The sequence below is a fragment of the Bombina bombina genome, chromosome 6 (genome assembly GCF_027579735.1).
Source record: "Bombina bombina isolate aBomBom1 chromosome 6, aBomBom1.pri, whole genome shotgun sequence".
NCBI lineage: Eukaryota > Metazoa > Chordata > Amphibia > Anura > Bombinatoridae > Bombina > Bombina bombina.
Genome location: NC_069504.1, coordinates 373,785,090 through 373,806,911, shown reverse-complemented (window position 1 = coordinate 373,806,911; position 21,822 = coordinate 373,785,090). Strand labels below are relative to the sequence as shown.

Genomic DNA, 21,822 nt, shown 5'->3' with positions numbered 1-21,822 from the left:
ATTACCCTTTACAGGCAAGTACCACACACACTGTCTCCTATTATATATTACCCTTCACGGGTAAGTCACACACATACCGTCTCCTATTATATATTACCCTTCATGGGCACGTCACACACATACCGTCTCCTATTATATATTACCCTTAGCAGACACGTCACACACATACCGTCTCCTATTATATATTACCCTTCACGGGTAAGTCACACACACATACTGTCTACTATTATGTATTACCCTTCACTGGTAAGTCACAAACATACCGTCTCCTATTATATATTACCCTTCAAGGGCAAATCACACACATACTGTCTCCTATTATATATTACCCCTCACGGGCAAGTCACACACATACTGTCTACTATTATATATTACCCTTCACTGGTAAGTCACTCACATACCGCCTCCTATTATATCTCATATTAAACTACCCTTCTCATATTGGCCCTCATGGGCAATTCATTCACATATGGTCTCAAATTAACCTTCATGGGCAAGTAATATACATAGTCTCATATTGATAGGTTAATATATACAACCTTCCCAAAGGCGATGAAAATCTGCAGAGAATAGAATTATGATCCCAATTCATACTGATATAGCACAGAGTATAAATAAATCTCACCTGGAAAAAGTCAGCAACCTGGGCAACGTGACTGGCACAAGCACATTTTCTGGCATCTGGGACATCTTCCCCAACCTGATTAAGACAAGCAAATTATATAATGGAATTGGAATATAATCACACAGTTTTAATGAAAAACTTAAACAAGTGTTATAGCTGCATGCTTGTTGCTGGCAGAACATATAAATTATAAGCAATGTTACTTAAAGTATAGCAACACCAGGGGGCAGTAGTCATAACAAATTTGTGAATGTTTGCAGAAATATTCAGTATTGCTATTTAAAGTGAATGTCAAGATTAATGTGAAAGTTCCTGGTTTTTAAAAATAATCTTAAAACAGGGGCACTTTCATTCATTAAACTTTACATTTAGGCGTCTTTTTTCAAAAACCTTTTTATTTATGAAACCAAACCGGTGATCCTCCGCCCGCAGCTCCTGCTGAACTTAGCACAGCAATTACAAAAATCTGGCTTCCTCCAATCAATGCGTGGCCTCACGAGCTGGACGCCTTGGGGTGCATGCAATGATTGGAGGAAGTCGGATTCGTTATAGCTGTGCTAAGTACAGCAGGAGCTGCGGGTGGAAGATCACCTGGCTGTTTTCATAAAGAAAAAGGTAAGTATTTGAAAAAAGACACTTAATTAAATGTAAAGTTTAAAAAATAGTTTTTTTTTTGTTTTTTTTTAAAACCGAGCACTCATTAAACTTGACATTCACTTTAACCCCTTAAAGGGCCATTATACACTCATTTTTTCTTTGCATAAATATTTTGTAGATGATCTATTTATAAAGCCCATAAAGTTTTTTTTTTTTTTTAAATGTATAATTTTGCTTATTTTTAAATAACATTGCTCTGATTTTCAGACTCCTAACCAAGCCCTAAAGTTTTATTTGAATACCATCAGCTACCTTCTCCAGTTTGCTCCTGTTTGTGTAAAGGGTCTTTTCATATGCAAAAGAAGGGGGGGGGGGGAGTGTCTTATTTCCCACTTGCAGTGGGCTTTCCAACTGCCTTTTCAACAGAGCTAAACTGAAAGCTTCTAAGTAAGTTTTTAAACCATTTTATACTGGATTGTTATATCAGTATCTGTGCATCTTATTCTTTATAGTAGTGTCTATTACATACAGTTATATGAAAATGAGTGTATACTGTCCCTTTAAGGACCAGCGACGTACCCTGTATGTCAATGGCCTTTTTTGGGGACTTGATTGTTTTATAGAGTGTTCTTGCCACCAGCGTTGAGGCTGCTCTATTCCACAAAGCCTGCTGGAGGGAGTGCATTAATAGTGTGTTCTTGCTAGACTTGTGCTATTATGTCCTGAAAAAACCCTTAACGACCAGTGACATACAGGGTACATTGTGGTCATTAAGGGGTTAAAGAACATGTGAGAAAATGCACCAGCTTACTGTCATAATTTAAATTTGTAAAAGCAATTCAATATATGCTTGCTCCATCTTCTAACTATTCAGTTAAATAGTTAAGTTATTCTATAGCAACACAAATGTCTTGTAATTACAATATGATTACTGTAATTTTAACATTTACTATTGCTATGAATATCTTGCTAACCTGCAGGTTGTATTACTAATAATAATGGGTATTAAAGGGAGTTTTTTTCCTTATTACCACACAGAGGGCTCACTTCTATTGATCCGTTAAAAATGGAGCCATAAGCTACCGAAGCGGCTGACAGCTAAAAGTAATTTACGGCTCAATTTTAGTACCAGGTTTCCATTAAAAAGGTTTCCACTTTGCGTGCGGTCGCTCTTTCGTGTAGGTGTAAGTTAGCGTTGTGTTAACGCTTCCACCCAATGCCGGATTTCTAAAACATTAATAGGTTACTACACTCAAAATCAAACACCTAACGAATGTGCAATACCTACCTCTCAACCGAAACTAATAACTAATGTATTAACCCCTAATCCTCCAACCCCCATATTGCAAAATATCTAAACTATTAACCCCTAAACCGCCATTAACCCACATTGCAATTAACCTAATAAATCTACTAACCCCTAAACCGCCATTAACCCACATCAAATTAACCTAATAAATCTATTAACTCCTAAACCGCCAAACCCCATAACGCAAATAACTAACCACTAAGCCCCCTAACCTAACACCCCCTAAATTAACCCCATTACATAAATTAAAATAATCCTAAATCACAATTAAAATAAAAAACCTCACATTACTTTAAAAACAACAAAAATAAGTTTAAATTAAACTAAAATTACAAAAAATAAAAAAGTCTAATATTACATAAAATTAACCAAATTATCAAAAATTAAAAAATTAAACCTAATCCCTATGAAAATAAAAAAAGCCCCCCAAAATAAAAACACCCCTTAATCTAATACTTAACTACCAATAGCCCTTAAAAGGGCCTTTTGTATGGCATTCCCCCAAAGTTAAATAGCTCTTTTACCTTAAAAAAAAAACTAAAGTTCCCTCTAACAGTAAAACCCCCAAAATAAAAAAAAACCTAACACTAAAAAACATAATTTATGCTTACCTGATAAATGTATTTCTCTTGTAGTGTATCCAGTCCACGGATCATCCATTACTTGTGGGATATTCTCCTTCCCAACAGGAAGTTGCAAGAGGATCACCCACTATGCTATATAGCTCCTCCCCTCACTGCCATATCCAGTCATTCGACCGAAACAAGACGAGAAAGGAAAAACCATAGGGTGCAGTGGTGACTGTAGTTTAATTAAAATTTAGACCTGCCTTAAAAGGACAGGGTGGGCCGTGGACTGGATACACTACAAGAGAAATAAATTCATCAGGTAAGCATAAATTATGTTTTCTCTTGTTAAGTGTATCCAGTCCACGGATCATCCATTACTTGTGGGATACCAATACCAAAGCTAAAGTACACGGATGATGGGAGGGACAAGGCAGGAACTTAAACGGAAGGAACCACTGCCTGTAGAACCTCTCCCAAAAACAGCCTCCGAAGAAGCAAAAGTGTCAAATTTGTAAAATTTTGAAAAGGTGTGAAGCGAAGACCAAGTCGCAGCCTTGCAAATCTGTTCAACAGAGGCCTCATTTTTAAAGGCCCAGGTGGAAGCCACAGCTCTAGTAGAATGAGCTGTAATCCTTTCAGGGGGCTGCTGTCCAGCAGTCTCATAGGCTAAGCGTATTATGCTCCGAAGCCAAAAGGAGAGAGAAGTTGCCGAAGCTTTTTGACCTCTCCTCTGTCCAGAGTAAACGACAAACAGGGCAGATGTTTTACGAAAATCTTTAGTAGCCTGTAAGTAAAACTTCAAGGCACGGACTACATCCAGATTATGCAAAAGAGTTCCTTCTTTGAAGAAGGATTAGGACACAATGATGGAACAACAATCTCTTGATTGATATTCCTGTTAGAAACCACCTTAGGTAAAAACCCAGGTTTGGTACGCAGAACTACCTCGTCTGAATGAAAAATCAGATAAGGAGAATCACAATGTAAGGCAGATAACTCAGAGACTCTTCGAGCCGAGGAAATAGCCATTAAAAACAGAACTTTCCAAGATAAAAGTTTAATATCAATGGAATGAAGGGGTTCAAACGGAACTCCCTGAAGAACTTTAAGAACCAAGTTTAAGCTCCACGGGGGAGCAACAGTTTTAAACACAGGCTTAATCCTAACCAAAGCCTGACAAAATGCCTGGACATCTGGAACTTCTGCCAGACGCTTGTGCAAAAGAATAGACAGAGCAGAGATATGTCCTTTTAAAGAACTAGCTGATAAGCCTTTGTCCAAACCCTCTTGGAGAAAGGACAATATCCTAGGAATCCTAACCTTACTCCATGAGTAACTCTTGGATTCACATCAATAAAGATATTTACGCCATATCTTATGGTAGATTTTCCTGGTGACAGGCTTCCGAGCCTGTATTAAGGTATCAAGCGTTCAATCTCCATGCAGTCAGTCTCAGAGAAATTAGATTTGGATGATTGAAAAGACCTTGTATTAGAAGGTCCTGCCTCAGAGGCAGAGTCCATGGTGGAAGAGATGACATGTCCACTAGGTCTGCATACCAGGTCCTGCGTGGCCACGCAGGCGCTATCAGAATCACTGATGCTCTCTCCTGTTTGATTTTGGCAATCAGTCGAGGGAGCAGAGGAAACGGTGGAAACACATAGGCCAGGTTGAAGAACCAAGGAGCTGCTAGAGCATCTATCAGCGTTGCTCCCGGGTCCCTGGACCTGGATCCGTAACAAGGAAGCTTGGTGTTCTGGCGAGACGCCATGAGATCCAGTTCTGGTTTGCCCCAACGATGGACCAGTTGAGCAAACACCTCCGGATGGAGTTCCCACTCCCCCGGATGAAAAGTAAGACGACTTAGAAAATCCGCCTCCCAGTTCTCTACGCCTGGGATGTGGATTGCTGACAGGTGGCAAGAGTGAGACTCTGCCCAGCGAATTATCTTTTAGACTTCTAACATCGCTAGGGAACTCCTGGTTCCCCCTTGATGGTTGATGTAAGCCACAGTCGTGATGTTGTCCGACTGAAATCTGATGAACCTCAGTGTTGCTAACTGAGGCCAAGCTAGAAGAGCCTTGAATATTGCTCTTAACTCCAGAATATTTATTGGAAGGAGTTTCTCCTCCTGAGTCCACGATCCCTGAGCCTTCAGGGAGTTCCAGACTGCGCCCCAACCTAGAAGGCTGGCATCTGTTGTTACAATCGTCCTATCTGGCCTGTGAAAGGTCATACCCTTGGACAGATGGACCCGAGAAAGCCACCAGAGAAGAGAATCTCTGGTCTCTTGATCCAGATTTAGTAGAGGGGACAAATCTGAGTAATCCCCATTCCACTGACTTAGCATGCATAATTGCAGAGGTCTGAGATGCAGGCGCGCAAATGGCACTATGTCCATTGCCGCTACCATTAAGCCGATTACTTCCATGCACTGAGCCACTGACGGGCGTGGAATGGAATTAAGGACACGGCAAGCATTTAGAAGTTTTGATAACCTGGACTCCGTCAGGTAAATTTTTATCTCTACAGAATCTATAAGAGTCCCTAGGAAGGAGACTCTTGTGAGTGGTGATAGAGAACTCTTTTCCACGTTCACTTTCCACCCATGCAACCTCAGAAATGCCAGAACTATCTCTGTATGAGACTTGGCAATTTGAAAGCTTGACGCCTGTATCAGGATGTCGTCTAGATACGGAGCCACTGCTATGTCTCACGGTCTTAGAACCGCCAGAAGTGAGCCCAGAACCTTTGTAAAAATTCTCGGGGCAGTGGCCAACCCGAAGGGAAGAGCTACAAATTGGTAATGCCTGTCTAGAAAGGCAAACCTTAGGAACCGATGATGATCTTTGTGAATCGGTATGTGAAGGTAGGCATCCTTTAAGTCCACTGTGGTCATGTACTGACCCTCTTGGATCATGGGTAGGATGGTCTGAATAGTTTCCATTTTGAATGATGGAACTCTGAGGAATTTGTTTAAGATCTTTAGATCCAAGATTGGTCTGAAGGTTCCCTCTTTCTTGGGAACCACAAACAGATTTGAATAAAATCCCTGTCCTTGTTCCGTCCGCGGAACTGGATGGATCACTCCCATTACTAGGAGGTCTTGCACACAGCTTAGGAATGCCTCTTTCTTTATCTGGTTTGCTGATAACCTTGAAAGATGAAATCTCCCTTGTGGAGGAGAAGCTTTGAAGTCCAGAAGATATCCCTGAGATATGATCTCCAACGCCCAGGGATCCTGAACATCTCTTGCCCACGCCTGGGCGAAGAGAGAAAGTCTGCCCCCCACTAGATCCGTTTCGGGATAGGGGGCCGTTCCTTCATGCTGTCTTGGTGGCAGCAGCAGGCTTTCTGGCCTGCTTGCCCTTGTTCCAGGACTGGTTAGGTTTCCAGGCCTGTCTGGAATGAGCAACAGTTCCCTCTTGTTTTGAAGCGGAGGAAGTTGATGCTGCTCCTGCCTTGAAATTTCGAAAGACACGAAAATTAGACTGTTTGGCCTTTGATTTGGCCCTGTCCTGAGGAAGGGTATGACCCTTGCCTCCAGTAATGTCAGCAATAATTTCCTTCAAGCCAGGCCCGAATAAGGTCTGCCCCTTGAAAGGAATGTTGAGTAATTTAGACTTTGAAGTCACATCAGCTGACCAGGATTTAAGCCATAGCGCCCTATGCGCCTGGGATGGCGAATCCGGAATTCTTAGCCGTTAGTTTAGTCAAATGAACAATGGCATCAGAAACAAATGAGTTAGCTAGTTTAAGCGTTCTAAGCTTGTCACCAATTTCATTCAATGGAGCTGTCTGGATGGCCTCTTCCAGGGCCTCAAACCAGAATGCCGCCGCAGCAGTGACAGGCACAATGCATGCAAGGGGCTGTAAAATAAAACCTTGTTGAATAAACATTTTCTTAAGGTAACCCTCCAATTTTTTATCCATTGGATCTGAAAAAGCACAACTGTCCTCAACCGGGATAGTGGTACGCTTTGCTAAAGTAGAAACTGCTCCCTCCACCTTAGGGACCGTCTGCCATAAGTCCCGTGTCGTGGCGTCTATTGGAAAGATTTTTCTAAATATAGGAGGTGGGGAAAAGGGCACACCGGGTCTATCCCACTCCTTGCTAATAATTTCTGTAAGTCTTTTAGGTATAGGAAAAACGTCAGTACACACCGGCACTGCATAGTATCTATCCAGCCTACACAATTTCTCTGGAATTGCAACTGTGTTACAGTCATTCAGAGCAGCTAATACCTCCCCAAGCAATACACGGAGGTTCTCAAGCGTAAATTTAAAATTAGAAATCTCTGAATCAGGTTTCCCCGAGTCAGAGATGTCACCCACAGACTGAAGCTCTCCGTCCTCATGTTCTGCATACTGTGACGCAGTATCAGACATGGCTCTAAGAGCATTTGCGCGCTCTGTATCTCTCCTAACCCCAGAGCTATCGCGCTTGCCTCTTAATTCAGGCAACCTGGATAATACCTCTGACAGGGTATTATTCATGATTGCAGCCATGTCCTGCAAGGTAATCGCTATGGGCGTCCCTGATGTAATTGGCGCCATATTAGCGTGGATCCCCTGAGCGGGAGGCGAAGGGTCTGACACGTGGGGAGAGTTAGTCGGCATAACTTCCCCCTCGACAGAACCCTCTGGTGATAATTCTTTTATAGATAAAGACTGATCTTTACTGTTTAAGGTGAAATCAATACATTTAGTACACATTCTCCTATGGGGCTCCACCATGGCTTCAAACATAATGAACAAGTAGGTTCCTCTGTGTCAGACATGTTTAAACAGACTAGCAATGAGACTAGCAAGCTTGGAAAACACTTTAAAACAAGTTTACAAGCAATATAAAAAACGTTACTGCGCCTTTAAGAAACACAAATTTTCCCAAATTTTGAAATAACAGTGAAAAAATGAAGTTACACTAACGAAATTTTTACAGTGTATGTAATAAGTTAGCAGAGCATTGCACCCACTTGCAAATGGATGATTAACCCCTTAATACCAAAAACGGAATAACAAATGACAAAAACGTTTTTTAAATAGTCACAACAACTGCCACAGCTCTACTGTGGCTTTTTACCTCCCTCAATACGACTTTTGAAAACTTTTGAGCCCTTCAGAGAAGTCCTGGATCATGCAGGAAGAAGCTGGATGTCTGTGTCTGTAATTTTTGCTGTGCAAAAAAACGCTAAAATAGGCCCCTGCCACTCATATTACAACAGTGGGAAGCCTCAGGGAACTGTTTCTAGGCAAAATTCAAGCCAGCCATGTGGAAAAAACTAGGCCCCAATAAGTTTTATCACCAAACATATGTAAAAAACGATTAAACATGCCAGCAAACGTTTTAAAAACATAATTTATGCTTACCTGATAAATTTATTTCTCTTGTAGTGTATCCAGTCCACGGATCATCCATTACTTGTGGGATATTCTCCTTCCCAAGAGGAAGTTGCAAGAGGATCACCCACAGCAGAGCTGCTATATAGCTCCTCCCCTAAATGTCATATCCAGTCATTCGACCGAAAACAAACAGAGAAAGGAGAAACCATAGGGTGCAGTGGTGACTGTAGTTTAATTAAAATTTAGACCTGCCTTAAAAGGACAGGGTGTGCCGTGGACTGGATACACTACAAGAGAAATAAATTTTTCAGGTAAGCATCAATTATGTTTTCTCTTGTTAAGTGTATCCAGTCCACGGATCATCCATTACATGTGGGATACCAATACCAAAGCTAAAGTACACGGATGATGGGAGGGACAAGGCAGGATTAAGCGGAAGGAACCACTGCCTGAAGAACCTTTCTCCCAAACACAGCCTCCGAAGAAGCAAAAGTATCAAATTTGTAAAATTTTGAAAAAGTGTGAAGCAAAGACCAAGTTGCAGCCTTGCAAATCTGTTCAACAGAGGCCTCATTTTTGAAGGCCCAGGTGGAAGCCACAGCTCTAGTAGAATGAGCTGTAATCCTTTCAGGGGGCTGCTGTCCAGCAGTCTCATAGGCTAGGCTTATTACGCTCCGAAGCCAAAAGGAAAGAGAGGTTGCCGAAGCTTTTTGACCTCTCCTCTGTCCAGAGTAAACGACAAACAGGAAAGATGTTTGACGAAAATCCTTAGTAGCTTGTAAGTAAAACTTCAAGGCACGGACTACGTCCAGATTATGTAAAAGACGTTCCTTCTTTGAAGAAGGATTAGGGCACAACGATGGAACAACAATCTCTTGATTGATATTCTTTTTAGAAACCACCTTAGGTAAAAACCCAGGTTTGGTATGCAGAACTACCTACCTTATCTGCATGAAAAATCAGATAAGGAGAATCACACTGTAAGGCATATAGCTCAGAGACTCTCCGAGCCGAGGAAATAGCCATCAAAAACAGAACTTTCCAAGATAAAAGTTTAATATCAATGGAATGAAGGGGTTCAAACGGAACTCCTTGAAGAACCTTAAGAACCAAGTTTAAGCTCCACGGGGGAGCAACAGGTTTAAACACAGGCTTAAATCTAACCAAAGCCTGGCAAAATGCCTGGACGTCTGGAACCTCTCGCAGACGCTTGTGCAAAAGAATATACACAGCAGAAATCTGTCCCTTTAAGGAACTAGCTGATAATCCTTTGTCCAAGCCCTCTTGGAGAAAAGACAATATTCTAGGAATCCTAACTTTACTCCATGAGTAAGTCTTGGATTCACACCAATAAAGATATTTACTCCATATCTTGTGGTAGATTTTCCTGGTAACAGGCTTTCGTGCCTGTATTAAAGTATCAATGACTGACTCGGAGAAGCCACGCTTTGATAGAATCAAGCGTTCAATCTCCATGCAGTCAGTCTCAGAGAAATTAGATTTGGATGATTGAAAGGACCTTGTATCAGAAGGTCCTGTCTTAGAGGCAGAGTCCATGGTGTTAAGGATGACATGTCCACTAGGTCTGCATACCAAGTCCTGCGTGGCCACGCAGGTGCTATCAGAATCACCGATGCTCTCTCCTGTTTGATTTTGGCAATCAGTCGAGGGAGCAGAGGAAACGGTGGAAACACATAAGCCAGGTTAAAGAACCAAGGCGCTGCTAGCGCATCTATCAGCGTCGCTTCTGGGTCCCTGGACCTGGATCCGTAACAAGGAAGCTTGGCGTTCTGGCGAGACGCCATGAGATCCAACTCTGGTTTGCCCCAACAATGAATCAACTGAGCAAACACCTCCGGATGGAGTTCCCACTCCCCCGGATGGAAAGTCTGACGACTTAGAAAATCCGCCTCCCAGTTCTCCACGCCTGGGATATGGATTGCTGACAGGTGGCAAGAGTGGTACTCTGCCCAGCGAATTATTTTTGAGACTTCTAACATCGCTAGAGAACTCCTGGTTCCCCCTTGATGGTTGATGTAAGCCACAGTCGTGATGTTGTCCGACTGAAATCTGATGAACCTCAGTGTTGCTAACTGAGGCCAAGCCAGAAGAGCATTGAATATCGCTCTTAACTCCAGAATATTTATTGGAAGGAGTTTCTCCTCCTGAGTCCACGATCCCTGTGCCTTCAGGGAATTCCAGACTGCACCCCAACCTAGAAGGCTGGCATCTGTTGTTACAATTGTCCAATCTGGCCTGCGAAAGGTCATATCCTTGGACAGGTGTACCCAAGAAAACCACCAGAGAAGAGAATCTCTGGTCTCTTGATACAGATTTAGCAGAGGGGACAAATCTGTGTAATCCCCATTCCACTGACTCAGCATGCATAATTGCAGCGGTCTGAGATGAAGGCGCGCAAATGGCACTATGTCCATTGACGCTACCATTAAGCCGATTACCTCCATACACTGAGCTACAGAAGGGCGCGGAATGGAGTGAAGAACACGGCAAGCATTTAGAAGTTTTGATAACCTGGACTCCGTCAGGTAAATTTTCATTTCTACAGAATCTATAAGAGTCCCTAAGAAGGAGACTCTTGTGAGTGGGGATAGAGAACTCTTTTCCTCGTTCACTTTCCACCCGTGCGACCTCAGAAATGCCAGAACTATCTCTGTATGAGACTTGGCAACTTGGAAGCTTGACGCCTGTATCAGGATGTCGTCTAGATACGGAGCCACCGCTATGCCTCGCGGTCTTAAAACCGCCAGAAGTGAGCCCAGAACCTTTGTAAAGATTCTCGGGGCTGTAGCCAACCCGAAGGGAAGAGCTACAAATTGGTAATGCCTGTCTAGAAAGGCAAACCTTAGAAACCGATGATGATCTTTGTGAATCGGTATGTGAAGGTAGGCATCCTTTAAGTCCACTGTGGTCATGTACTGACCTTCTTGGATCATGGGTAGGATGGTCCGAATAGTTTCCATTTTGAAAGATGGAACTCTGAGGAATTTGTTTAAGATCTTTAGATCCAAAATTGGTCTGAAGGTTCCCTCTTTTTTGGGAACCACAAACAGATTTGAATAAAAACCCTGTCCTTGTTCCGTCCGCAGAACTGGATGGATCACTCCCATAACTAGGAGGTCTTGCACACAGCGTAGGAATGCCTCTTTCTTTATCTGATTTGCAGATAGCCTTGAAAGATGAAATCTCCCTTGTGGAGGGGAAGCTTTGAAGTCCAGAAGATATCCCTGAGATATGATCTCCAACGCCCAGGGATCCTGAACATCTCTTGCCCACGCCTGGGCGAAGAGAGAAAGTCTGCCCCCTACTAGATCCGTCGCCGGATAGGGGGCCGTTCCTTCATGCTGTCTTAGAGGCAGCAGCAGGCTTTCTGGCCTACTTGCCTTTGTTCCAGGACTGGTTAGGTTTCCAGGCCTGCTTAGATTGAGCAAAAGTTCCTTCTTGTTTTGAAGCGGAGGAAGTTGATGCTGCACCTGCCTTGAAATTTCGAAAGGCACGAAAATTAGACTGTTTGGCCTTTGCTTTGGCCCTGTCCTGAGGAAGGGTGTGACCCTTACCTCCAGTAATGTCAGCAATAATTTCCTTCAAACCAGGCCCGAATAAGGTCTGCCCCTTGAAAGGAATGTTGAGTAATTTAGACTTCGAAGTCACGTCAGCTGACCAGGATTTAAGCCATAGCGCCCTACGCGCTTGGATGGCGAATCCGGAATTCTTAGCCGTTAGTTTAGTCAAATGAACAATGGCATCAGAAACAAATGAGTTAGCTAGCTTAAGTGTTCTAAGCTTGTCAATAGTTTCAGTCAATGGAGCTGTATGGATGGCCTCTTCCAGGGCCTCAAACCAGAATGCTGCCGCGGCCGTGACAGGCGCAATGCATGCAAGGGGTTGTAAAATAAAACCTTGTTGAATAAACATTTTCTTAAGGTAACCCTCCAATTTTTTATCCATTGGATCTGAAAAAACATAATTTATGCTTACCTGATAAATTCCTTTCTCCTGTAGTGTAGTCAGTCCACGGGTCATCATTACTTCTGGGATATTAACTCCTCCCCAACAGGAAGTGCAAGAGGATCACCCAAGCAGAGCTGCTATATAGCTCCTCCCCTCTACGTCACACCCAGTCATTCGACCGAGAACCAAACGAGAAAGGAGAAACTATAGGGTGCAGTGGTGACTGGAGTATAATTTAAAAATTTAGACCTGCCATAAAAAACAGGGTGGGCCGTGGACTGACTACACTACAGGAGAAAGGAATTTATCAGGTAAGCATAAATTATGTTTTCTCCTGTTAAGTGTAGTCAGTCCACGGGTCATCATTACTTCTGGGATACCAATACCAAAGCTAAAGTACACGGATGACGGGAGGGACAGGCAGGATCTTTATACGGAAGGGACCACTGCCTGAATAACCTTTCTCCCAAAAACAGCCTCCGAAGAAGCAAAAGTGTCAAATTTGTAAAATTTGGAAAAAGTATGAAGAGAAGACCAAGTTGCAGCCTTGCAAATCTGTTCAACAGATGCCTCATTCTTAAAGGCCCAAGTGGAAGCCACAGCTCTAGTAGAATGAGCTGTAATTCTTTCAGGAGGCTGCTGTCCAGCAGTCTCATAGGCTAAACGTATTATGCTACGAAGCCAAAAAGAGAGAGCGGTAGCAGAAGCTTTTTGACCTCTCCTCTGTCCAGAATAAACGACAAACAGGGAAGAAGTTTGGCGAAAATCTTTAGTTGCCTGTAAATAAAATTTCAGGGCACGAACTACATCCAGATTGTGTAGAAGTCGTTCCTTCTTTGAAGAAGGGTTAGGACACAATGATGGGACAACAATCTCCTGATTGATATTCCTATTAGTGACTACCTTAGGTAAGAACCCAGGTTTAGTACGCAGAACTACCTTGTCTGAATGAAAAATCAGATAAGGAGAATCACAATGTAAGGCCGATAACTCAGAGACTCTTCGAGCCGAGGAAATAGCCATTAAAAACAGAACTTTCCAAGATAACAATTTAATATCAATGGAATGAAGGGGTTCAAACGGAACACCCTGTAAAACGTTAAGAACTAAATTTAAGCTCCATGGTGGAGCAACAGTTTTAAACACAGGCTTAATCCTGGCCAAAGCCTGGCAAAAAGCCTGAACGTCTGGAACTTCTGACAGACGTTTGTGTAAAAGAATGGACAGAGCTGAGATCTGTCCCTTTAAGGAACTAGCAGATAAACCCTTTTCTAAACCCTCTTGTAGAAAAGACAATATCCTAGGAATCCTAACCTTACTCCATGAGTAACTCTTGGATTCGCACCAATGTAAGTATTTACGCCATATTTTATGGTAAATCTTTCTGGTAACAGGTTTCCTAGCCTGTATTAAGGTATCAATTACTGACTCCGAAAATCCACGCTTTGATAAAATCAAGCGTTCAATTTCCAAGCAGTCAGCTTCAGAGAAATTAGATTTTGATGTTTGAAAGGACCCTGAATTAGAAGGTCCTGTCTCAGAGGCAGAGACCAAGGTGGACAGAATGACATGTCCACTAGATCTGCATACCAGGTCCTGCGTGGCCACGCAGGCGCTATTAGAATCACCGATGCTCTCTCCTGTTTGATCCTGGCAATCAATCGAGGAAGCATCGGGAAGGGTGGAAACACATAGGCCATCCCGAAGGTCCAAGGTGCTGTCAAAGCATCTACCAGGACCGCTCCCGGGTCCCTGGACCTGGACCCGTAACAAGGAAGCTTGGCGTTCTGGCGAGACGCCATGAGATCTATCTCTGGTTTGCCCCAAAGTCGAAGTATTTGGGCAAAGACCTCCGGATGAAGTTCCCACTCCCCCGGATGAAAAGTCTGACGACTTAGGAAATCCGCCTCCCAGTTCTCCACTCCAGGAATGTGGATCGCTGACAGGTGGCAAGAGTGAGACTCTGCCCAGCGAATTATCTTTGATACTTCCATCATCGCTAGGGAGCTTCTTGTCCCTCCTTGATGGTTGATGTAAGCTACAGTCGTGATGTTGTCCGACTGAAACCTGATGAACCCCCGAGTTGTTAACTGAGGCCAAGCCAGAAGGGCATTGAGAACTGCTCTCAATTCCAGAATGTTTATTGGAAGGAGACTCTCCTCCTGAGTCCATGATCCCTGAGCCTTCAAGGAATTCCAGACAGCGCCCCAACCTAGTAGGCTGGCGTCTGTTGTTACAATTGTCCAATCTGGTCTGCTGAATGGCATCCCCCTGGACAGATGTGGCCGAGAAAGCCACCATAGAAGAGAATTTCTGGTCTCTTGATCCAGATTCAGAGTAGGGGACAAATCTGAGTAATCCCCATTCCACTGACTTAGCATGCACAATTGCAGCGGTCTGAGATGTAGGCGTGCAAAGGGTACTATGTCCATTGCCGCTACCATTAAGCCGATTACCTCCATGCATTGAGCCACTGACGGGTGTTGAATGGAATGAAGGACACGGCAAGCATTTTGAAGCTTTGTTAACCTGCCTTCTGTCAGGTAGATCTTCATTTCTACAGAATCTATAAGAGTCCCCAAGAAGGGAACTCTTGTGAGTGGAAAGAGAGAACTTTTCTCTTCGTTCACCTTCCACCCATGCGACCTTAGAAATGCCAGTACTAACTCTGTATGAGACTTGGCAGTTTGAAAGCTTGACGCTTGTATCAGAATGTCGTCTAGGTACGGAGCCACCGAAATTCCTCGCGGTCTTAGTACCGCCAGAAGAGCGCCCAGAACCTTTGTGAAGATTCTTGGAGCCGTAGCCAATCCGAATGGAAGAGCTACAAACTGGTAATGCCTGTCTAGGAAGGCAAACCTTAGATACCGGTAATGATCTTTGTGAATCGGTATGTGAAGGTAAGCGTCCTTTAAATCCACTGTGGTCATGTACTGACCCTTTTGGATCATGGGTAAGATTGTCCGAATAGTTTCCATTTTGAACGATGGAACTCTTAGGAATTTGTTTAAGATCTTTAAATCCAAGATTGGTCTGAAGGTTCCTTCTTTCTTGGGAACCACAAACAGATTTGAGTAAAACCCCTGTCCGTGCTCCGACCGCGGAACCGGGTGGATCACTCCCATTAGCAAAAGATCTTGTACACAGCGTAGAAACGCCTCTTTCTTTATTTGGTTTGTTGACAACCTTGAAAGATGAAATCTCCCTTTTGGGGGAGATATTTTGAAGTCCAGAAGATATCCCTGAGATATGATCTCTAACGCCCAGGGATCCTGGACATCTCTTGCCCAAGCCTGGGCGAAGAGAGAAAGTCTGCCCCCCACTAGATCCGTTCCCGGATCGGGGGCCCTCAATTCATGCTGTCTTAGGGGCAGCAGCAGGTTTTCTGGCCTGCTTGCCCTTGTTCCAGGACTGGTTAGGTTTCCAGCCTTGTCTGTAGCGAGCAACAGCTCCTTCCTGTTTTGGTGCAGAGGAAGTTGATGCTGCTCCTGCCTTGAAGTTACGAAAGGCACGAAAATTAGACTGTCTAGCCCTAGGTTTGGCTCTGTCTTGAGGCAGGGCATGGCCTTTACCTCCTGTAATGTCAGCGATAATTTCTTTCAAACCGGGCCCGAATAAGGTCTGCCCTTTGAAAGGTATGTTAAGTAATTTAGATTTAGAAGTAACATCAGCTGACCAGGATTTTAGCCACAGTGCTCTACGTGCCTGAATGGCGAATCCGGAATTCTTAGCCGTAAGTTTAGTTAAATGTACTACGGCATCTGAAATAAATGAATTAGCTAGCTTAAGGGTTTTAAGCTTATTTGAAATCTCATCTATAGTTATTGAGTCAAGAGTCTCTTCCAGAGACTCGGACCAAAATGCGGCCGCAGCCGTGACAGACGCAATACATGCAAGGGGTTGCAATATAAAACCTTGTTGAACAAACATTTTCTTAAGGTAACCCTCTAATTTTTTATCCATTGGATCTGAAAAGGCACAGCTATCCTCCACCGGGATAGTGGTACGCTTAGCCAGAGTAGAAACCGCTCCCTCCACCTTAGGGACCATCTGCCATAAGTCCCGTGTGGTGGCGTCTATTGGAAACATTTTTCTAAATACAGGAGGGGGGGAAAAGGGTACACCGGGCCTATCCCACTCCTTAGTAATTATCTCTGTAAGCCTCTTAGGTATAGGAAATACGTCAGTACTCGCTGGTACTGCATAGTATCTATCCAGCCTACATAATTTCTCTGGGATTGCAACGGTGTTACAATCATTCAGAGCCGCTAATACCTCCCCTAGCAGTACACAGAGGTTTTCTAGTTTAAACTTAAAATTTGAAATGTCTGAATCCACTCTATTTGGATCAGATCCGTCACCTGCAGATTGAAGCTCTCCGTCCTCATGTTCTGCAAATTGTGACGCAGTATCTGACATGGCCCTATTATTATCAGCGCACTCTGTTCTCACCCCAGAGTGATCTCGCTTACCTCTAAGTTCTGGTAATTTAGACAAAACTTCAGTCATAACATTAGCCATGTCCTGTAGTGTGATTTGTAATGGCCGCCCTGAAGTACTCTGCGTTACAATATCACGCACCTCCCGAGCGGGAGATGCAGGTACTGACACGTGAGGCAAGTTAGTCGGCATAACTTCCCCCTCGTTGTTTGGTGAATGATGTTCAATTTGTACAGATTGACTTTTATTTAAAGTAGCATCAATGCAATTAGTACATAAATTTCTATTGGGCTCCACCTTGGCTTTTGCACATATAGCACAGAGATATTCCTCTGAGTCAGACATGTTTAACAAACTAGCAATTAAACTAGCAAGCTTGGAAATACTTTTCAACTCAATTTACAAGTAATATGAAAAACGCACTGTGCCTTTAAGAAGCACAGAAAAAAAAAAACTATGACAGTTGAATAACAATGAACCAGAGAAATTATAAAAACCAAATTTTTCCCGGTAAAGGCATAAATTTAGCAAAGGATTGCCCCCATTAGCAATGGATAACTAACCCTTAATAGCAGAAAAAAATGTACAAAATATAAACGTTTTTTATCACAGTCAAAGCACAATCTCACAGGTCTGCTGTGAGTGATTACCTCCCTCAAAATAATTTTTGAAGACCCTTGAGCTCTGTAGAGACGATCCGGATCATGCAGGGAGAGAAACAGACTTGTGACTGAATTTCTGATGCGTAGCAAAAGCGCCAAAAAAGGCCCCTCCCCCTCACACACAGTAGTGAGGGAAGTTCAGTAAACTGTCTTAAATTAAAATAAACGACAGCCAAGTGGAAAAACAGTGCCCAAAACAATTTTTCACCCAGTACCTCAGATAATTAAACGATTTAACATGCCAGCAAAACGTTTAAAATCAAATAATATGAAATGTCATTAAACAGCCTGCTGCTAGACGTTCCCACTGCAAGTTAGGCTAAAAGTTATATGCATATAGTATTATCCAAGTGAAGTGCCATTCCCCAGAATACTGAAGTGTAAACATATATACATAACAGCCTGATACCAGTTGCTACTACTGCATTTAAGGCTGAACTTACATTATATCGGTATTGGCAGTATTTTCTCAGTCAATTCCATTCCTCAGAAAATAATATACTGCAACATACCTCTTTGCAGGTGAACCTGCCCGCTGTCCCCTGATCTGAAGTTTACCTCACTCCTCAGAATGGCCGAGAACAGCAAAATGAATCTTAGCTACGCCGGCTAAAATCATCCAAAAACTCAGGTAGATTCTTCTTCAAATTCTACCTGAGAAGGAACAACACACTCCGGTGCTGTTTTAAAATAACAAACTTTTGATTGAAGATATAAAAACTAAGCATAATCACCACAGTCCTCTCACACATCCTATCTATTAGTTGGGTGCAAGAGAATGACTGGGTGTGACGTAGAGGGGAGGAGCTATATAGCAGCTCTGCTTGGGTGATCCTCTTGCACTTCCTGTTGGGGAGGAGTTAATATCCCAGAAGTAATGATGACCCGTGGACTGACTACACTTAACAGGAGAAAGCACAACAGTCCTCAACCGGGATAGTAGTACGCTTTGCTAAAGTAGAAACTGCTCCCTCCACCTTAGGGACCGTCTGCCATAAGTCCCGTGTAGTGGCGTCTATTGGAAACATTTTTCTAAATATAGGAGGTGGGGAAAAAGGCACCCCCGGTCTATCCCAATCCTTGCTAATAATTTCTGTAAGCCTTTTAGGTATAGGAAAAACATCAGTACACACCGGTACCGCATAGTATTTATCCAGCCTACACAATTTCTCTGGTACTGCAACTGTGTTACAGTCATTCAGAGCAGCTAATACCTCCCTAAGCAACACACGGAGGTTCTCAAGCTTAAATTTAATATTAGAAATCTCTGAATCAGGTTTCCCCGAATCAGAGAGGTCCCCCACAGACTGAAGCTCTCCGTCCTCATGATCTGCATATTGTGACGCAGTATCAGACATGGCCCTTACAGCATCTGCGCACTCTGTATTTCTCCTAATCCCAGAGCAATAGCGCTTGCCTTTTAATTCAGGCAACCTGGATAATACCTCTAACAGGGTATTATTCATGATTGCAGCCATGTCCTGCAAGGTAATCGCTATGGGCGTCCCTGATGTAATTGGCGCCATATTAGCGTGCATCCCCTGAGCGGGAGGCGAAGGGTCTGACACGTGGGGAGAGTTAGTCGGCATAACTTCCCCCTCGTCAGAATCTTCTGGTGATATTTATTTTATAGTTAAAGACTGATCTTTACTGTTTAAGGTGAAATCAATACATTTAGTACACATTCTCCTATGGGGCTCCACCATGGCTTTCAAACATAATGAACAAGTAGTTTCCTCTGTGTCAGACATGTTTAAACAGACTAGCAATGAGACTAGCAAGCTTGGAAAACACTTTAAACAAGTTTACAAGCAATATAAAAAACGTTACTGCACCTTTAAGAAACACAAATTGTCAAAATTTGAAATAACAGTGAAAAAAGGCAGTTACATTAACAAAATTTTTACAGTGTAACAAGCAACAACAAGTTAGCAGAGCATTGCACCCACTTGCAAATGGATGATTAACCCCTTAATACCCAAAACTGAATAATAAAAGACAAAAACGTTTTTTTGTTTTTTTGGTTTTTTTTTTTAAAACAGTCACAACTGCCACAGCTCTACTGTGGCTTTTTACCTCCCTCAAAAACGACTTTGACGCCTTTTGAGCCCTCCAGAGATGTCCTGGATCATGCAGAGGGAAGCTGAATGTCTCTGTCAGTATTTTTAGCTGCACAGAAAAGCACTAAAAAAGGCCCCTCCCACTCATATTACAACAGTGGAAAGCCTAAGGAAACTGTTACTAGGCAAAATTCAAGCCAGCCATGTGGAAAAAAATTAGGCCCCAATAAGTTTTATCACCAAATACATATAAAAACGATTAAACATGCCAGCAAACGTTTTATATTACATTTTTATAAGAGTATGTATCTCTATTAATAAGCCTGATACCAGTCGCTATAACTGCATTTAAGGCTTTACTTACATTAGTTCGGTATCAGTAGCATTTTCTAGCAAATTCCATCCCTAGAAAAATATTAACTGCACATACCTTATTGCAGGAAAACCTGTACGCCATTCCCTCTCTGAAGTTACCTCACTCCTCAGAATATGTGAGAACAGCCATGGATCTTAGTTACTTCTGCTAAGATCATAGAAAACGCAGGCAGATTCTTCTTCTAAATACTGCCTGAGATAAACAGTACACTCTGACACCATTTAAAAATAACAAACTTTTGATTGAAGAATAAACTAAGTATAAAACACCACACTCCTCTTACGACCTCCATCTTGGTTGAGGCTTGCAAGAGAATGACTGGATATGACAGTTAGGGGAGGAGCTATATAGCAGCTCTGCTGTGGGTGATCCTCTTGCAACTTCCTGTTGGGAAGGAGAATATCCCACAAGTAATGGATGATCCGTGGACTGGATACACTTAACAAGAGAAAACCTAAACTACCCATTGCCCCTAAAGAGGCATTTGTATGGGCATTGCCCATAAAATGGCATCCAGCTCTTTTACTGCCCTTAAAAGGGCATTCAGTTCTTTTACAATTTCCCAGAATCCTTAATCCCCTAAAAAAAAAAAAAAAACCTAAGTCTAACCCCCAGATAGGTGCTCACGGTTACTGAAGTCCGGCGGTGAAGTCTTCTTCCAAGTGGCGACCTCTTATAGCTTCATCCAGGACCACGGAACATAAGACCAGCGACCGTGGAACTGAAGACTGGCGACCGCGGACCCAAGGAGCGTGGAAGATCCTCCTCGTACGATCACTGCCGTACACTAAATATTGAATGCAAATTACACGTTTAAATATGGTGTCACTTGCATTCCTATTGGCCGATTTGATTCTTCAAATTCAAATCAGCCAATAGGATGAGAGCTACTGAAATTCTATTGGCCGATTTGAACAGCCAATAGTTTTTCAGTAGCTCTCATCCTATTGGCTATTTGAATTTGAAGAATCAAAATCAGCCAATAGGAATGCACAAGACGCCATATTTAAACGCATAACTTACATTCAATATTCAGTGTACGGCGGTGATTGTACGAAGAGGATCCTCCACACTCCTTGGTCGCTGGTCTTCAGTTCCTCTGTCGCCGGTCTTCAGTTCCGCGGTCCTGGATGAAGATAGAAGAGGTTACTGCTTAGAAGAAGACTTCACCGCCTGACTTCAGGAACCGTGAGTACCTATCTGAGGGTTAGACTTAGGTTTTGTTTTTAAATTATTTTTATTATTTTTTAGGGTGGGGGAGGGTTATTTTTAAGATTAGGGATTGTGGGCAATTGTAAAAGATCTGAATGCCCTTTTAAGGGCAATGCCCATATAAATGCACCTTTAGGGGCAATGGGTAGTTTAGGATTTTTTAGTGTTAGTTGTTTTTTTTGGGGGGGGGGGTTTACTGTTAGAGGGGGGACTTAGTGTTTATAAAGGTAAAAGAGCTGTTTAACTTATGGCAATGCCCTACAAAAGGTCCTTTTAAGAGCTATTCTTAGTTTAGTATTAGATTAGGGGGTGTTTTTATTTTGGGGGGGGGGCTTTTTTATTTTCATAGGGATTAGGTATAATTTTTTTTATTTTTGATAATTTGGTTTATTACTTTATGTAATGTTAGACTTATTTTGTAATTTTAGATTAATTTAAACTTAGGTTTTTTGTTTTTAAAGTAATGTTAAGTTTTTTATTTGAATTGTAATTTATGATTTATTATTTTAAATAGTAATTTAGGATTATTTTAATTTATGTTATTGGGTGAATTTAGGGGATGTTAGGTTAGGGGGCTTAGTGATTAGTTATTTGCGATAAGGGGGCATGGTGGTTTAGGGGTTAATAGTTTAAATGGCTAGATTGCGTTGTGGGGCATGG

At 42.6% G+C, this 21,822-nt stretch overlaps 1 protein-coding gene across 2 annotated transcripts in view; it reads right to left on the bottom strand.

Annotated features, from left to right (window-relative positions):
* The window catches only part of DBN1 (drebrin 1), a 335,364-nt gene that overhangs the window by 112,084 nt on the left and 201,458 nt on the right, over positions 1 to 21,822 (bottom strand). For both annotated transcript variants that reach the window (XM_053717068.1, XM_053717067.1), the window contains one exon: positions 626 to 700. In XM_053717068.1, coding sequence (XP_053573043.1) covers positions 626 to 700 — 75 coding nt within the window. The remainder of the gene's footprint in view (positions 1 to 625; positions 701 to 21,822) is intronic.